The sequence below is a fragment of the Galleria mellonella genome, unplaced genomic scaffold (genome assembly GCF_026898425.1).
Source record: "Galleria mellonella isolate WM207_F2 unplaced genomic scaffold, CSIRO_AGI_GalMel_v1 utg33, whole genome shotgun sequence".
NCBI lineage: Eukaryota > Metazoa > Arthropoda > Insecta > Lepidoptera > Pyralidae > Galleria > Galleria mellonella.
The window spans coordinates 791,718-811,820 of NW_026442079.1; the positions used below are offsets into that span (position 1 = coordinate 791,718).

The window sequence follows — 20,103 nt, forward strand, 5'->3', positions numbered from 1 at the left end:
ATATCAAACTCATGTTTTATGAAGTCGGCGGGTGTCTGGTAATGGGTTACCACAATATTGTCTTGTAATGAATGATATGATTTCTAATATGATTTTATATATATATTTTCATTATGCTTTATTATTTGATAAATTTAAGTTGATATTTTATATACTTTTTCTACCTATTAGCTGCCAAAGCCACGATGACATAAACTTCAATATAAGCTCTCATTGCTACCTGTGTTGAATGTATGGGAGCATGCGTCGAGAAACATTCAGCTTTTATAAAATATGGAAAGTCTGGCATTCACGGGCTCTATAAGGGAAACATCAAAGTTATTGAATACTACGATTTTTTTGTTAAAAAAAAAAACACCTTTCTTGTTAGTAGGTTCGTTTTTATCAGTTTTCAGAGTTAACGTCAATCCGTCAGTTGCATGTGTAGAGATGAAGATAGGTAAATTTAAAAAAAAAAAACTTCGCTCACAAAACAGTTAAATTTGCAATAATGTTCAATACATGTGTGTAGACGACTTACTACAAACAAAAGCGTATGTAATTTCCTGTGACATTTATTTAAAGAATAAAATATAAAAAGAAATATAAAAAAGGCGTAAAAGATATGACTGACGTACTAGACTGGACTGACTAGCATGCAATCTAGCAAGGTTCATAGCTCTGACGCGGCGGTTTATTTGCTCAAGGCATACTTCCTCTTTTTATAATTTTGATGAATGTACTGTTACGTTTTTTTATCTATTCTAACACCATATTTAATTTATTTAAAGAATATAAAATGAAAAAATGTTTATTTTTTGTAGTAAGACCGCTTATCCAACCATTAAATAATTTCTTTTAATTGATAGAATACCTAGAAAAAGGATATGAATTTACTTATATACAAAGCAGACTGTGGCCGTATAGTCTCGGCGTAGAATAGGCCATCCTCTTTCCTGTGGGTGTTGTAAGACGCGACTAAGAGAAGTTTAATGGTAAAGAGACAGGCAGCAGTGTCCCTCTTGAAATATCTCTAAAAGCAGAACTGCGATTGCTAATCCGCCTGCCAAGCGTGCCTACTGGCAAAACTCTCTTTACGAAGAAGGTTTATGTTCAGCACTGGACAGTTTACGGCTGAAATGATGATACTAAGCAAAGAGCGCAGCTTTGCGAGGACTTGCGAGGTTTTTATACCTAGTAATAATAATTTTAAAGACAGTATTTTTAATTAATAGAATTATCTTTATTGTAGATATTAATAATTATACAAATAATATTAATTTAGGGGTTTTATAAATAATAAATCAATTTGTCGTTTTTTATTTTATTAAAACATTAAATTATGGATTTAAACAATAATTATGGAATGAATTCAATATCACTTGAGTTTATTGTTTTGGTTTAACAATGTGCATGCAGTAAACAAATTAAATTTGTAATAATTAATACATATAGTACCTAGTTTAGTTACGTGATTATTGTTTATGCTACATTCATAATATTTACTAGAATATAAAATAGTAGCATTTAATCTTAATAATAATTTTGTGCTTTTTTTTTCATGTTTTCAACCGATTTCAATAAGAAATTTTCAATTTCAGAGTATATTTTGTGTTACACAACATCTTCGACAGATTTGCATTGATTTTGAAATCAATAAGATTTACTCCCTTGTCGGTTACATTTAAACGTCACGTTTTAAGTATTTTTTTGAAAAAAAAAATCTTAATTTGATAACATAAATATGCAACCAATTATTTTTATTTATTTACCTAAATCAAGATATTAATATTAAAAAAATATTACATTTTTAATGCTTATCTGGCCTAGTGAAATTTAGACATGAATTTAATAGAAAAATATACTATATCACAGAATAATTAAACTAGTACAAGTTAATTAATAATACAGTGTAAATTTAGTAAATACAATATAGTAAAATTTTCAAAAATTATTTCAATATCATAGTCACTTTTTGTCAGGCAATTATATTTACGGCGCATTTAAATCGGCAAGTTTTACTCACATAAGTAGAGTTCAGTATAAGTTTCGTAAGTTTGATATCGATTATCGCTTGTAACTTGGTCAAACACGAGTAAAGGTCTCGGTCAGTCCTGAAACTAGTTCAACATACAAACTTTGTTAAGAATATACATACATACGTAACACTGGTTATTTTTAAAATTAAAATATATTTATTTTTGTTTATTTATGCTTTTGTATCTTATACACTTTTAACATATATATTAGATTATAACAAAAATGTATACAGGCGGACTTATCCCTTAAACGGATTTCTTTTAGTCAACCTTAAGAATCTGAAAGAGTGTATATAAATAATAGGTATATATATATATATATATATATATATATATATATATATATATATATATATGATTTGTATATAAAGCACAATATATGTGGTACAAAAATATAATAAATAACATTTTAGTAGTCTTATAGTCAGTAACAGTGTATGGATAAATAAAATTATATATACACATATACATATATATATATATATATATATATATATATATATATATATATATATATATATATATATATATATATAAACATAAAAAGAGAAATACAATTTAGAAGCCGTATCTTGCAATTTTAACATTGTGAATCTACATGACAATAAATATCCCATCTATTAAGTTACGATATAATGCACTCATGTACAGAATTTCATTCTAAGCACGAATGATAAAACGAAATCACAAAAAAAAAAATTAAAAAAAAGGAATAAAAAAGAAACAAAAAGGTGCATCGTGTACAATGTATAGGTACTTATGATATTTTAAACAATAAAATTTATTAAAGATCCTTACGTGAGTAAAACATTTACGCCTCTATTTAAGCTTAAAGTGTAAAAGCAACCTAATGCATATGTTGACAAGATTGATAGCAATTTACAGAATGGTAAGACTGATGTACACATAGATAACTTCTTTACAAAGATATTGCGTCCTTGGAAAGACTATCTAGCATAAATTGAAGGAGTTATCTAGGAGAGATATCTAGGATTAATAGAACATATCAAAATTCCGCAGCCTTGTCTGCATGGTAACCAAAATTTCTATTTACTTTATATATCTTTAGAATATTTTTAATGGATGTCTAATTTATAACAGAACCTACTTGTTCGTATAAAATTCAAGTATCTAAATCCAATAGGCACTTATCATTCAATCATCATTGATTAATTTAATTTATCTTCATTTTATGTCTGACTTATATTTATGACATACATGTATGTGTATTTATACATGTACAATTATTAAGTAATTTCGAAAATGTAGAAGTCGACTGTTGTTCTTGTATGTTACATTATATCTTTACGGTTTTCCGTCCGTATTAGTTCCATCTCATACATATTTTCTAAAATTAATTATGGTTCCTTTGGGTGTAATATCTTTTTTTTATAACACAAATTGTTCGATACTCGTTGATCTTGTATGAAGTACCTAATATTTTACCCTACAAATACAAAAAGTTATAAGGATCACAAAAAAAAAAGAAATTAACTTAAACGCTAATGTGACCAAGATCAATGAAAAGTTTCATAATACTTTCTTATTATTACAATAAGGCCATTATCAACATTTTAAAATGCTATTTATATAAAGAAGAATAGCAATGCAAAAATATTTGCATAAAATCATTATAAAATTTTGAATATTAATTTTACAATGCCACACTTATATCTCAATCATATCGTATAAAAACCTTGTAAATAATGACTTTTACCACACTGTCCATATCACGTTTCTTTATTGATATTATTATCAATACTATATTTTCATGCTTCCATACGATATATTAATTGACTCAACCAACAGTTGACTGACTGGACCAAACCAATACAACAAAATAATTTTTTTTTCGCCCGACAATTCTTAATTATGTTTAATATATAATTAATTGAACATGTGAAGTAGAAAATGTATTCAAATTATATTTGAAAATTCAATTAAGTTATACTTATTGAATTTCGAATACTGAATATTAAATAATGAATATAAAAGACGGTTTATTTGCAATTAATCAATCCTGCAATCAGTGCATCCTAATTATACAAGAATGATATGATTTATTTATATTTTTTATAATTTAAAAAATTTTGTTAAATTTAGTGATATATAATGTTTTACATGCTATTTGTAGAGTTTTGGTTTCTAATGTAGATACATATTTTTTATATATCTATATTAGAAATTTAGATGGATTCCTATCTAGTATTGTTAAACGTCATATGTAAAATGATCCATATTATTATTTTCTTTCTTGATTCATGAGCTAACATTGCGAGGAGCGCTGGCGCCAGGCCGCATGGAATCCAGCCGCTGAATCGGAATCAGAGTCACCTTCTTCACTTGTACCAATTTGTGCACGTGGCTGGAAAAAATATTGTGCTCTCAATATGATATTGCGCGTAAACAATAGCTTTAGTGTTAGCCAACTTTAACAAAATATGTCCTATATTCTATTGAAGTTGGATGTAAAACACATTAAAATACATATAACATTTAAAAACAAGTATTTTACTAATATAAGCTGATAAATAATATTAGCAAGTAATTAGTTAAGATTAAACCGTTGTTGAAAAATTGGCCGTTGTTTCTTTTTTCATAGAATTATTATGGATAGTGTTTTAAATAGGCGTGTAGGTGATTTTTTAGAATTTAAGCAGTGCGTAATCTTTTTTAAAAGTAGAACTAATTTATATATTTGAAACACAAAATGTAAGATTTTTATGCAACTTAGAATGGCATAGAAGTCGAGGGCCCGCCCTATTGAAAAGTGGTAACCGTTGCCTGTAGACATGCACATAACATATCATGGACATAATAGAGAATAATGTGTCGCCCATGATACCTTCATGCATTGCCATTCCGGAGAACCAACAACAGAACTTTTATTTTCTATTCCATCAGTAGAAAAGTGTCAGTGTATATATTTGCATATAGAGAATTATATTGGCAAAACACTACATAAATTTACAACTGACTCTATCTCGTTTAAACATTATGGTTGTCAGTATACCAGTTGCCAAATATGGCAAATGCAACAAACCTGATCGGGCGTAGAGGGTGTACTTCGACTATGCGATGTTAACCCGCGGCGGCCGCTGGCAGCGCGACGTCGTACCTTGCTGCTCATTGGTGGAGGCATTAATTTATCATCGTTCTGAAATACAATGTCATTTATTTAAAAATTGTAGTTTCGACTTTAGTTTTTACTCATTTCATAATAAAGAATGGTAATTAATACTCCTTTCCACTCAGAGTTTGCTGGAAGAGAACTCTTACAGAGTTAAGCTCGCCTGTTCTACATTTTTATTTAATATAAATTATATGTTTGTAATTTTTTGTGTACAATAAAGAATAAATAAATAAGAATTGTAAATGCTTGTAAATGAAGCACGCACTCTGGCGACGAGTGCGATGATTGTAATGTCATTAAATTGTTGAACTTCTCAGGACAATTTTTATTTTATCATCATCATCATCTTCATACCCTTATTCCAATTATTATTTGGGGCCAACATAATATGTTTTTATTTATATTAAAAAAGGATTTGGCTTATAGTTTTACGACCGGCTACCTGTTTGACGTCAACCCTCTTTGGAAATGATGAAAAACGGAGGAAAGGATTGAGAAAAAAAAAGGGAAGGAACGTTGGAAATGCGTGAAGAAAATTGGTAAATAAGAGGAAGGGATGGACACTGCAGTTGCGGAAAGGACTGTGACACTGCAGCGGAACAACTACTCTAGAATCGGACAAATTTCTAGAGAAGGACATTTATTATATAGTATTTTTGAATTTTTATTGTATAGATGACAGAAAAAAAGCGAGCCTGTCTCCAAGCTCAATGAATGTTAATCATTAATCATTACAAAATTGTCAACAATACAAATTCGTCATTGTAAGAAGTCAAGTCAGTTTGATTAAGATCATTATTTTAATGAAAGTTTTGACCGATATTCACGTTACGATTTGTACTATTGATCTACCGCAATAAATATTGGTACTTTGATGCAATAATTTTTTTTTGTGAAATAACACTTAATTCAATAGAAGAAGAGAAAGACAATTTTTTCACCTGTATATTATCTGCTGATCCCCACGTCTTCAATGGTTCGCCGTCATCGGATCGTCTCTCCTCACGATCTTTAGCCGATTTGGGGATATAAGAGGATCTAGTGGCGCCCACTCCCAGGAAGTTGCTGAACGCCTCCGTCGTTCTTTTAACTCGCACATTCAGTGAACCGATGCGTAGAAAACTCTCTTTTTCTAAAAATACACAATTATATGTAACAAGTAACGATTTAGCCTGGATTCTGCCTAAAAACAATTTATAGCCTATGCTACTCTCTGATAATGTAGCTTTTTGCTTGATAATATAGTGAAAAAATTATTAAAATCGGACAAGTAGTTTATAAATTTAATAGTCAAATTTTTCTTCTTTATAATATTTGTATACAGATCAAATAGGCTGTTTTTAAATTTTAACCTGTCATTATAAGTAAGGTCAACACCTATATGTAACGTAGGCAGGTAAATAATGAGGTTTAATCGTACGTACTCATTTAAGTGACTTATTTTTTAGATAAAGCCAATAATAGTAAACAAACTTCATTGATAATAATGCCTCTCACGGTGTACGCAAAAACAAAGTGATAACATCCTAGCGGCCTGATTATACTATCAGATTGATAAAATATGTGATAAATTAATAAATAACTTATTTCATTACTATAAAGGTCGATAATCGAGGCAATTTAACACAAAAACGATGAACGAAAATAGTAAGGATTTTTGTTTACTAGAGATTTGATAGACGACGCAAATAATGTATATGAAAACTAATCATACCATATATTTTTCTATTTACTAGGAAGTTACAATATTACTCGTCTATCTGAGTTATTTGCGTTATTGGTTATATCAATAGTTAAGTCCAAGTTTCTGTCGTAGCTACATTGGGTACATTTTGTGCAACTTAAGTGTGAAAATATTTCCGTTTCTGAAATTTAGGAGAAAAGAAATTCTTGGCAGAAAAATTAAATAAATGTGCTTTAAAGAAATTTGGGCAATTTTTTTATAGTTCTGGTGTTTATTATCCGTATAGCGGTATATAAATACAATAAAATATACCAATGAACGCAACATATTAGAAAGTAAAAAAAGTTAAACATAGAAGCGCAGGGAAGGGGAGTGCCTTTTATTTTTGTCTATAATTTTGTGGTTACATGGCAAAATGTATTGAAAATTGACACAAGTTTGTGATTAGGTAAAAGAGAAAGAAATCACAATGATTTGGAGAAAAAAGATTCGAATAAAAAGAAAAAATCGCATGTGGCAATCCCGGAGAGCTCTTCTGAGCTCATTTAGTATAAAAAATTGGCGCACGAACTACATTTGCAACAAATATTGAAATCCATATATATATATAAAAATACGCAACAATAACCTAATTTTGGACGCTCCTATTTATTCTTAACCCCTAAAATGTTGTGCATCTTTTAAATTGATTAAATCCATCGTTTCAATTGTTCACAAATACTATGGTATTTTATAGTAGAACTCTTGTAGGATGCCATTATGAAGGGATACATATTTTTTTAATCGATATTTTTTAATTTAATAACATAATCTCTGTAAATTAATTTTTTCCTTACACTTATTATCTGTGGAGAATTACTGAAAATATGTTTCCTACATATAAGCATTAGAACACGTGTAAAAGATTTATACATATGCCATGATGTCAGTTCGTTAAATCATAATATCATAAAATACGTGTTAATTCACTCTTACATATATTTGACGTGTGATTTGAAATAACAGAGTGAGCTGCTTATATGACTATAATACTGAGATAGTGCAATATAGATTATAAACCCTTCTAAGTGTTTCCATACAAAAGCCTCGCCAAAAACAGGTTTTTTAGTCACGTGAACAATATGTGACAAGGATATATACAGTTATATACATAGAAGCTATACAGAATTCTTATTTCTGTATTTGAAAAACTGGTTAAACAGAACATAATGATTCGTAATGACGTATATTTTGATTACTTTGAGAACTATGGATTCGTTGTCAAAATCGTTCTAAAAACTACTTTGTATATAATGTGTATATTTAAGTATATATGAAAAAATATAAAGTTTTAATTTAAAAAATGTCATTTAATCTGGGAATTTATTAATCGAATTACTTCCAACTCTGAAATGTTTTATTTTACAAAAAACAAATATTAATTAAATGCAGTCAGTCAGCCAAAGAGACGTTTGGCTGATAGAATTTTGAGTCGTTTTTGGCAAGCGATACTATACATTGAGGTACATAATCTAGTGCAATATATATGTAGATAACTATTATTTATAACTAATTATTTATTAAACAAGTATACTATATACCCACACCACTATAAGTAAACGTAGCTCATAGAGGAAATATACTAATGTAATGTACAAGCAAACATTTAAAACGAATGTGCACATTGAGTAAGAATATACGAGTAACATTTAAGACGACTGAGAGACATCCCATCTTACTTGACATGGTATTCATTGTATTTGGAGTGATTCGTATCTCCGGTGGGGTGGTAACAGGACGCCGTATGTTAATAGTATCGGCCTCTGCAACAACTTGATTTGTAATATTTGTTGAATTTTATTTATCTTCCTTTGGTAATTTTTAATTCGGTTGTATATATTTATGTTAGGCAATTAAGTTGTCAAATTGTAAATTAACTTTGACAATTCGTTTAATAGAGTTAATTAATTTTTTAACAGTCTGAGGTATTAAAATATATAACATATATAAAAATTAAAATTTCCTAAAAAACTATTTTAACTATTAGGATTTTATGTCAGTTTCTTATACATTGGTAATTTTGCGTAATAAAAAAGGCAAAACACTTCAATAGTAATATACTAAAATAAGATTTGGCGTTTTTATGAATAAGGAGATTGGGTATAACAACTATTTATTATTGTAACAATAAAACACTTACTTCGATAGGAGCCAGGGGATAAAGACGTGTCCATATGACCAGAATACTGTTTAGGTTTCCTCCCTGACCAATCTCGAATATTTGGATCGGCATCTGGAACAGAAAGCAATTAATATTATTAATTTCGACATTACAAATTTTTAGCGCGCCATCTATAAATCAAGATACAAACTTCTTAGTCAAATTTTTCCTAGGAGTAAATTTGTGTCATCTATTTCTGTTTGTATTAAAAAGATTTTTAAATAATAATACACAACTAGTCGTTTACGTTTAAATAATATTAATTCTAAAATTGATTTCATATTCTTTAATAAATAGTACCAGAGTTATTTCAGATTTGTAATGTGTTGTCATTATTAAAAAAAACAGGTTCGTTAGAGGCACAGGGACCAAACAGTATTCGAACTTATTAAATAATGAATGAACCACAAGATGGCGCACTCAACTTAAAGTTACCCGATACATGTACAGAGGGCATTCAGTATACAATACGAAGCAAGTTGTATAAGAACTAGCAAGTGATTACTTTAACTGTTTAAAGATGGCAACACGATACTAATGTGTACATAAAATAATTTAAGGAGTTTGTACAAAACTTTGACAATTCTCTTAATTGTATATTAGAATATATATTAAGCTATACATAAAAAATATTGTTATTAAATTATACAATCAGTAGGTAATCATCATAATTTCAGCTATTATCCGTCGACTGCTGAACTTAGGCCTTCCGGGGGGAAAGGGATTGTTAGTAATGGAGACTGAGAATCCCATTGCTAGCAATATACCCAACCAGGTCGACCTCCTCGCGATTCTCCCTGAAAACTATCATGGTTAATTTCTGATGAATTCATCATGATGGGCTAACGGGCCTGTTTTCATTCTCATCTATCACCCTTCACTGGTGCTCCGCCAGCGTATCCCGTTTGCGCAGGCGGGGTTATCATACCAAAAAAAAAAACATAGGCCTCCCTCATAGACTGCCATAAGAAATGGTCCTGAGTCACCTGCATCCAATAACTCCCTACTACTGTCCTACAATGCATTTGAGATCGTCACTCCACCTAGTGGGGGTCATCCTATACTGCGTTTGCTCTTACAGGTAATCAGTAGGTTGGGTAATTTTAGAGATATTATGAGATTAATTATAAAGAACCCAATGAACGGTGCAGTAACTCTTGACGATTGGTTGAGCCGTTAAAGACGTAAAAGTCAAGACCTAAAAAAGATACATTCACATGTTAGTAAGAATATAAGAATTGTATGCAAATTGTATGCAAAGTATAATTGTTTATTTTGGCTAGATGATGAGATAACATTTTAACATTATTAAACGAGCCGTCAGGTTGTTTATCATTCTAAGTTGTACAAAAAAGAAGCTTACCATATGTTTCAACTAGAAGAGTATACACGTTTTCATGACGAAACTGCTTTGCAATGTGTAACGGCGTATATCCCTGAAATAAGATGTTCATTGAAAAATAAATATTTTAATAATATAAAAATATATAATCTCCTCACGTCAAGCCCCATACAGGCTAGGCAGTGAGAGCGAAGTGTTAAGGCTTCTATACTGAGACATACATTGCTCGCTTCATTTACCATACTTTCATAGTTCAGATGGTGTTTCTGATCTTTATAGGTTAGTTTATAACCCATAACCCATTCATTGCTGGTCACAAGTCTCTCTCTATAAAAATCTGTGATAGCCTAGGATAAGGTTTGGTATGAAGTACGCTTTTTATATTATTACACTTAACACCAATTTACCACTGTTACAAATAAAAAAAAATAAAAAAAAAAACTAACTATGCTCATAATGCTAATGTTCTCATCCAGGTATGCAAAACTCTGAACATCTGTTACAACCCCGCTTCACATATTGCCATCTCGGAATTCAAATATTTATATTCAATATTATCCGAGATAGATATTACTCTTTGTTGGATATTGCTGAATATAATATACATAACATCAGCAGATGTTTGACTGAAATATGGTCGATTCAATATTGCAGTACGTAAAATGTGCAGGAGCGTACATTTGCTACTGCCAAGTAACGCATTTTGCATTTTATATCACTGTTAAAATATTGATGAATATATTATCAATAATATAAAACGCTATCATAATATTATTAATATTTTTAGAATGCTTTGTATTTGCAAAAAATTCTTTTTTGCAAATACAAAGAAAACACTCATACCAATACCACACCCTGGACAATTCATACAAAAACGTTACGATCCGTGATTGTGACAACTACAGAAATAAGTAACGTCTGTACATATGACAATGTATGTGTATGTAGGGTTAGCGCGGGAAAAAGCGCGCGCTTCGCTATATTGTGGAATGTACATTGAAGATGTGACTTTGAAAAAGCTGCGCAGCGTTCAATGGAAAATAATAAGTCGAATTTTCGGAAAATAACCAAGGTTTACTTCAGTTAACACATTACTAATTATTATTATATCAATATTTAAACAAATCTATTTTACACATATTTAATCATAATATAGTTACTGATAAGTATAGATCTAAATATAAACATTTTGGGTAATCTGTTGCAACAGCAAAATATGTAGATATCAAGTACAGATCATGCAGATTATGAGCAGTATTTTACTTTCTCTTAATAGATCACGATTATTATTCATTAATATGATTTTTTTTTTTATTAAAAAGGAAATAAATTATCGACTAATCCTACAATTCTTAGTAATAGCAACGTAAGTGGTGTTATGGATGTTGTAGTATATTCTCGAAAACATATAGTATTTTTCATGTCTATAAGACATAGTTGTCAGAAAAGAAATCACTTTCTTTTTTGATATTAACAAATTCTACTCCTACCTCAAATTCGATTTTTAATATTCTTAAATTTAGTCTACCAACAAAACATTGCCAGTTTGGTTACTATTACCGAGCTACAATCGTCTCGGCATGTCCAAACCGCCGCAATATCGCTTTCTTTACCCTACACGCCACAGCAGCATTCTTTTTAACCACAATTCATTCTGCTCGCATTATTGTTCATTTTATCACATTTTTATACTGTATAATAATAAATAGTTTTATATTTAATGTTGAAAATTATTATGAATATGCATGCTAACATTATGACGAGCTATATGCATACTCCAAAAGAGATTAAGTTAAAAGCAAAATATATAAAAAATATTATAAATTCCTTTTCAGCAATAGTTTTGACGAACTAATGACAAGATATTAAATAATAAAGTAACAAAAAAAAAACAAATAAAATTTTGTAGTTGCAAATTAAGCAAAATAAATATTTTTGCAACTATAGATCAAAAGCTAATGAGCCATAGACAGTGTGTTAAAGAGATCGCTCATAAAACAACAATTTAGTTAGTAAAAGATCGTTAAAAGAGAACGTCACGCGTTACCACCCTCGAATCTACAAGTAGTAAGAGAGCTATAAATTTGTGTTGGACTTACCCCATTCTGCCTCCGTCGATCGAGCACCACATGAAAAAGAGCATAATGACAGTTTAATGATACCGTAAAACAGGCAAAATAAACTGGAGTAAGTAAATTTGATTGGACATTAAAGCTTCTAGGTAACAGTAAAGCCCAAGATTACCCAGCTGTCGACATAAACACATCATGAAACCATTGCAGCTATTTAAAACCAATTGCAGTAATTCCAGTGGATACTACAATTTATCGTTTAACGTGTGTTTATTAGGTCCATTAACGATAATGACCAATGAGAGGATGTGGCAGCAAAAATCCAATTTACAGGAAGTAGTTTATAAATTGCATTAAGTTCTCATGTTCCAAAGTTCATATTCATTGACTACAGATTTGTATTAATCTTCAAGATAACCCTGTTCTATATTAATATATTCAGTAGAAATACTGCGTTTTTTAGGACCTTTTGGAATAGGTGTGCAATTTTTTCAGGGTTCATATATGCAAAAAATATTTACTTTACCATAACATTAACATACATAGACGTACAGATTTAAATGTTTGGCACATTGCAAAAAAGCCCTAACTCATCCCGAGTGAAACTGGATTTTTTTTTAAATATTTGATTTTTTGGCAGTGTAGTTGTATTTTTTTATTTGCGTAGCAAAATGTATTTCTTTCATTTAAGTACGGTTATGCTTCGTTATCGCACTTCAGCGACATCAATGCACATATACGTATATACTTACATCCGTACACGTACTATATATGCTCAATCGTGTTGAAGATTTGACTATACTACTATACATTATTATATCAGCAAAATAACAACGCAAAAATCTATTAAGTTTGCTTGAACTCAACGTATAATTATTTCTTTTCAAACTCTAAATCTCTTCAAAGGACAGTCGTATTATTGTACTGCTTTTTTTTGCAAAAGTAAACCCTATTAATTTAGAAATCACTAAGGTCGATTCTAAGATACCATTTATTTAAACGTATGTATTAACCTAATATTTTAATTTGGTAGTTATAATTTTGATTTAATTAAAAACGTACTTCATATTGGTTCTTATAATAAAGATTTTGCTGTGTTATCAAAATGAAATTTTTAATTACAGAAATGGCATCTTAGAATCTTCTCCACTCTATTTATTTTCTTTTTATTTTTTTTTTCTCTTTATATGAAATGATGTGTCTGTTACTCTTTCTCTCTGTTATCGGATGTTATTCACTAACAAAACAATTTCTAAGAATTTCCACGGAAACAGAACACAACGGTACGCGCACGAGTAGATTTGCGATATTTTTGGTAATGAAAATATTTTTAGCAACTTTTTCTTTATTTCCAATACAAATACAACAATATTACAATAAATGAGAATATAAACTAAAGAAAATAAAGGCATAAAATATATTTTTTAAATATGCTATGAATATGTTGTATCGTAGAGCGTTACAATGGGAATAAGAGAATAAATATTATATTTTTCCTAGTAATAAATAAATACATATTTGTTAAACAAGTTTTGTACAGATATATTAAGAACACTACTACAAGAGAACAAAAGATAAATATAAAAATTATATCGACATATTATATAGATTAGGATTTCATCAATATCAACACCATATCAGCCGTTAACGGTTCTCTGCTGAATATAGGCTTCTCACATAAGGGCGGTTTTGGCATTAGTTGCCACGTTTGGCAGGCGGGTTAACAACCGCGGTTAGGCTTTAGTGAAGTTTTAAAAAGTATGCTGCTGCCATATCCACGGGATAGAAAGGGATGACCCATTCTATACCGGGACGGCGACTTTAATTTACATATCTATTATTATTATTTTGAATAAGTGATAATTTGCGGGATCTTTCTATAGTAAAAAAAAAATAGGAGTCTTAATAAACTCCTTTAAGTTACAGTTAAAAATAAAATTATCATAGGCTATAGTTCTCAAAATTATTTTCGGCAAAGTTCCTTTTATGATTATCGCCTTTTTGCATTTGAAACCAACTTAGTGAAATTCCTTAATAGTAGGTATGTAAATTTAAGTCTCGTCGCTTTATATCAATATTATTAATTAATTATATAGCATGATATAATCGATATGTGTAATTGTTTGTATTGTCTAAAGAAATATGTTATTAGCAAATTATAATGTATACAAACCGAGCGTTCGTTAACAAGTTGACGGGCGACACCAGCCAGCAATTTGACCAAATTCTCATCACCCCGTTTACAAGCCCAGTGCATCGCTGTCTGAAAACCGAGTAGCAACATTGATTAGAGTATACAAATTTATATTACTTGATAAAATTTACACAGTTACTAAATGATTGTTATGTTTATAAATTTATAAATTTTATCTCTACTTAACTGCTTTGTATTGGATATAATTATGAGATTAGAAAATAAAATTTTTGAAAATAGTATAAATCTAATCCTAAAATTATTCACGACCTAAGACCAAAACAGAATACCATCACGAAAGAGTTTGTAGGTCGAGAAACAAATTGCTTGATTGCCATCCTTTTATTTTTATATATGTAAAACATTTTGATGGACAATATAATACCGAAATTATAGCTCCATATAATCGAAACGTATTAGGATGATTTGCATCCAGATTAAAGATTATATTTTGTTGAAGGTAGGTGTTATTAGCATAGTTATATGAATTAGCTTGCTATCATCAATGGTCATTTTAATTTTAAAGACGTTATGCTGAGCATAATTTTAGAGAACCGGTGTTTAGATAAGAAATTAAGTTTAAACAGCTGATACTTAGTGTGTTCATCGGAGGCGAGTTAGTCTTGTACGTGAGCTATTAATGGTACCCTAATTTTAGATTAAGCCACTATCCGTATTATATTACGGACTTCATTTCAATCATCAAGTCTTTTATTATACAGTTAATAATAATTAAATATGTATCCTATTTTTATAAGTAAAAAAATAGAGTTTTCAGGAAATCATTGCAACTGTTTGGATCAGAGACATAGATATACTTTTATAATATAAAAACCAAAAATTTTAAATAAATAGTCATTATTTTTTCTTTATGTTATATAAAAAATAATTGGTTTTATAAGTCCGCTATCTATCAAGGAAACAAAAATATCGTTTTTTAGAAAAGATACTGTTTTTCATAGACAGTTTACGCACTCTATCGTTTTTAGAATTACTTATGATGTACGTACAATGGGTAAACTGAAGCATTGCTCCAAAAAATTGCAGTATTTCCATTAAATATTTTTATATTATTTTTTTTTACATATTTAACGAATGTTATAATTTTCTAAAAAAAAATTATTTGCCTATGAATTTTTAGTACCATTGTAGCTTCTCCGAATATAACTACGTTCTTTTTGGATTCGACTATATAGATATTTCACATCTGATGCGTTTACAATAGTCTGTTGAAACAACGAGAGAGCTAAATACAGTAAGGCGCCAGGTTATCCAGTCAGCAGTTTACGTAGCTACAATTTGATTGAGGGTTAGGTAGCAATCGTCGTTTGAACAAGGTGTAGGCGTGCTCCTCGCTGATTCAGTCGGGCGGTTAGAGGCGTCCTGGGTTCGACGTCGCCCGGAGAAATATTGGCCTCGGGGGATGCGCTGTTAATTTGCCCCGCACATTGGGTACTGGTACGATTTTCTACGTACCTCGTATATACAGTGTGGTTTACATCGATTGGTCGGTTATCCCTATATACACTTTACGTATAGTATGTATTACCATCTCCTATCCGTAAACGAAATAATATTGTGCACTTTTAGATATATTACTAATAATTCTGAGCAATTTGTTTATATAAATTGTATATATTATTTATTAGCATTATTTGGATACTTAAATGACTAGAATTAAATTTTAACTCTTAGCTTAATATCCAATAGGATCAAGAAAATTTATAATACCCATAGTTTAAATCCAAAAATCAATTTGAATACTCATATTGAAACTATTTAATTTTGTGGCCTGTAAATGGTAATTACGAGGACAAATTATAATAAAATTATACTCACATACTGCGGGCGACATCGGTCCATATCATCGGCAGCCATTGGATAACATGCGGGGAAAATATTTTTAATTAATATACACTAATACAAACATTAATATTTAATTATTTTAATAATAGCTCTAGATAACAGGAATATTATTTAATTAAAATCCTGTACGAGATGTTCATATATCAAGTAAACGATTTTTTATTAGCCAAATGTAAAATACTGTGTTTAATAATAGTTTATTAGATAGTAGAAGCCAAATTTATTGAGAATGAGCAACATTAAAATAATTTCATTTTAAAGGTGCACCTAATGTTTTGTCAGTCAATCTGCATATGTCATAGTAACTTATTGTTGATTATGCTTGATACAAGATTGACAAGTAGGGCTCCTTCATTACTGCCCTGTGAAGACTATGTTTAAATAATATAACCAAAATAACTAAATTAGCCTTAATAAACTTTAAATTAATGCCTGCAATAAATATACAGCGCAATTGGTCGTGGAATAACATTCAGTATTACTAAGATATATAACTGATAAAAAACAATAACTTTATTTTTGCTATAATATAGATAGAAGTTATAAAATTATTTTACGCACCGCAATCAAAATATTGTGATCATATATACAGAAATAAAAAATAATAAATATTACATCCATCACTTTAATGCTTATTTTTAAAACCCGATACGCTTTAAAAAAAGACATTTTTGAGGTGGTTTTATAAACAGTTTCGTTTCTTTAGATTATAGTACATATTTTCGAATATCTGATATAGGTTCCTGAATACTGACTGAGTTAAATTGTTGTTGTTCTAATAGAAATTCCTTATAAACTTTTTGTAAAATATTTGTTTTTAGCATTTCTTCGCAATTTAAGTTCCTTAAAAATATATAGAACAAGAATTATAGCGATTTTTTCGTCTCGTTGCAATTGTAACCAGCATTAACATTTATGGGCATACACGGGAACGACTTCATTCTGTAGAAAACGTCCTTTAGAATAAAAAAAGCTCATTAAGGCGCCGCTTCCGGGTCAACCGGCGACCGAATTTACTAATTTATCGTTGGCTAAGCTAATAAATTTGAGACAGGATTACGTGGTCTGAACACCCAGCAAAGCTCTATAATTTGCCAGATATAAATCTTTGTGTCTTTCAAAGAGTATTTATTTTTAACAAGAATCTTATGAATTCGAAAAATGTTACCATTTCCTTTCGATAGATCACATAAGTTCATCTAAAACTAATATATATTTGGCAGCATATTTAATATATATACATAATTATATAACTTTTCTCTTTTAAACAATGTGATTCCCACTTGAGCAAAATTTGAATATGAATTTTAACAACAATATTAAAATATTTCAAAATATATTTCTACATTAGACTGTATTTCTATATATGTCACAACCGAATTTAGTTTAAGTGTTTTAACCATTTAAAAGTACTTTGCTTTTTTTGGTTCTAACAATTTTAATAATATTAGACAAGTGTTGCTGGACTATAAAATTATTCAACTTCCGTCCACTTTAAAGTGTAAATTGTTATAGGCCATTTTATTTTAGCCGTCTGAAAAGCAATGTCGTGTTTCAAATTCCCACAGCATTCACACCGTGTATTAGAACTAGTGACTCGAGTAGGCTGTCAGATACAACATTTTATAATCACATCGCTAGAACAATGTTGTATCACTAGTTCGTGTTGATGTACGATCAAATTTTGTATGTTTGTCATAAAAATGTTATTAAATTTTGTAATTTAATTTCAAATTCCTTATGTATGTTTTAAAATATTTGTACTTGAGATTACTTACATTCGTTTACCAGTTAGAAATATGCGAATCTGAAATGTATATAAAGTACCTTAGTACATACCTTTCAAAAATACTTTTGTTTTACGTATATCAAAGAGATGCTTTTTTAAAAAAAAGAGGCGGCGTTTGCTTCTTAAAATAGCGCATATACGAGTATACTGTTAGAGATATCTTTGCAAAGCCTGGCAGTACCTTTACTCAAAAAATAACGTAAAATTGAAACATTAAGTCGTATATTTTAACGGAGAGCCATCGCCGGTGGTATCCGTGGGATGTTCAATCATACTGGTTCATGTTTTACGCAACGGTGTGATTGAATGTTGTATTTCTATTGTTTAGACCCTATGCTATATTCATTGGAGTGCAGGCTTATGGCTTGTCTCGCGTCCTGGTAATATCCGTTACCACCTCATATTGATTGCGTTTGCATGTATGTCAATTAGGATCCGCAGAACGATGCGTCTTCAGCGTCACTAATTATGTCTTGTCAAATACTATGTGTAATTATGCATATGGATTGACAGTGACGTTGATGAACATGTTAATGTGTGCAAATTGTTTCTGTCTCTCAATCGTGTTATTTGATTGAGCTATTTTTGTACATCAAATGTAGGGTACTGTACTATGGCTATTTTAATAAACAATATTTACCATTTATTACCCAGGACTCTTATACTTTACTCTTGCCATATTTTGTTTTAATTCTTAAATACAGCTTTATGATTCTATCGAATCTACTACTTTTGTATACTGCAAGTATAAATTCTAAAGCCGAGTAGTTGTTTTGGTACTTCTATAAATATTTTTCTCATAATTGTAATAAATGGAGCCCTGTACCTTGGCTCCATTTATTACATATTTATTATTATATATTATTACTTATTATATATTTATTCACATTTATCTCAGTTATTTTGAGCATTAAATGTTGACTTTTCTTTCAAATAAATAGAAAATTATATACAAAATATGGTATCATAGTAGTTACCCAAGTCAATGCATTAACTGCTGTTTTATAATGTTATTAAACAAGTTTATATTCAATAGGTGTTCATAGTTTAAAAATGCAAGGATAATGTGCAAATGTATAAGAATAATAGGTACATAAAGTAATACTTACGCCCTGCAGGAGACCCCCGTCGCGATGGAAGTACCGGAAAACGTAATGGTTACATTAATTAAACCAATGTCGTTTAAATTTAACTGGAGTTTTAACAGAAAAACAGAACATAGAAATACTTTTAAACAATATATAAAGAGTCCATAAACATTTCTCATATACACATACTACAATTACGGTAGCAAAAGTTTTACACTTTTTTTAATGAACCATGCATCTGTAAAGATCTCACAGATATATTTCATCTTAACAAATTGGAAATCTTACCAGATACACGTGTTGAGCCAACAAACCAATACAAACATGTGTAACACAAAAAAATGTTGATATGGATGATGGAAACATTTTAGAAATGGTACCACAGATGACTTAGTGTTTTTTATTGCTTTAATTCATCTATGCCCTCAATTTAAGTTTATTAATTCTAAGTATACTTACAAATTTGAATGATGTTACTTTTTAATCTGAGATTGATGAAATGCCCATCTTTATAAAACTTACCGTAAACGAGTCCTGAAACAAAATAATAGCAGCATTAAATACATACTCGTATATAAAACCGCACAACACGATGTTGATTGCTATGTATTTTACACAGTTGCTAATCGAAATGTTTAAAAATATTTAAAGGCACATTTTGCTCTAAATTTCGAGGCCGCTATTACTGGTAAATTTGGTGTAAGCAGTAAAGTACAG

The 20,103-nt window shown here is 29.8% G+C and overlaps 1 protein-coding gene across 1 annotated transcript in view; it reads right to left on the reverse strand.

The window, feature by feature from the left end:
• Nucleotides 1-2,541: 2,541 nt before the first annotated feature.
• Nucleotides 2,542-20,103, reverse strand: part of LOC113519267 (ankyrin repeat domain-containing protein SOWAHA) — a 58,536-nt gene continuing 40,974 nt past the window's right edge. The window contains exons 5-14 of the mRNA XM_052896582.1: nucleotides 19,909-19,920; nucleotides 19,572-19,574; nucleotides 14,623-14,712; nucleotides 12,477-12,482; nucleotides 10,399-10,471; nucleotides 9,015-9,107; nucleotides 8,554-8,646; nucleotides 6,093-6,283; nucleotides 5,062-5,175; nucleotides 2,542-4,383 (exon numbers count right to left, since the gene is read on the reverse strand). Coding sequence (XP_052752542.1) covers nucleotides 4,285-4,383; nucleotides 5,062-5,175; nucleotides 6,093-6,283; nucleotides 8,554-8,646; nucleotides 9,015-9,107; nucleotides 10,399-10,471; nucleotides 12,477-12,482; nucleotides 14,623-14,712; nucleotides 19,572-19,574; nucleotides 19,909-19,920 — 774 coding nt within the window. The 3' untranslated portion in view covers nucleotides 2,542-4,284. The remainder of the gene's footprint in view (nucleotides 4,384-5,061; nucleotides 5,176-6,092; nucleotides 6,284-8,553; nucleotides 8,647-9,014; nucleotides 9,108-10,398; nucleotides 10,472-12,476; nucleotides 12,483-14,622; nucleotides 14,713-19,571; nucleotides 19,575-19,908; nucleotides 19,921-20,103) is intronic.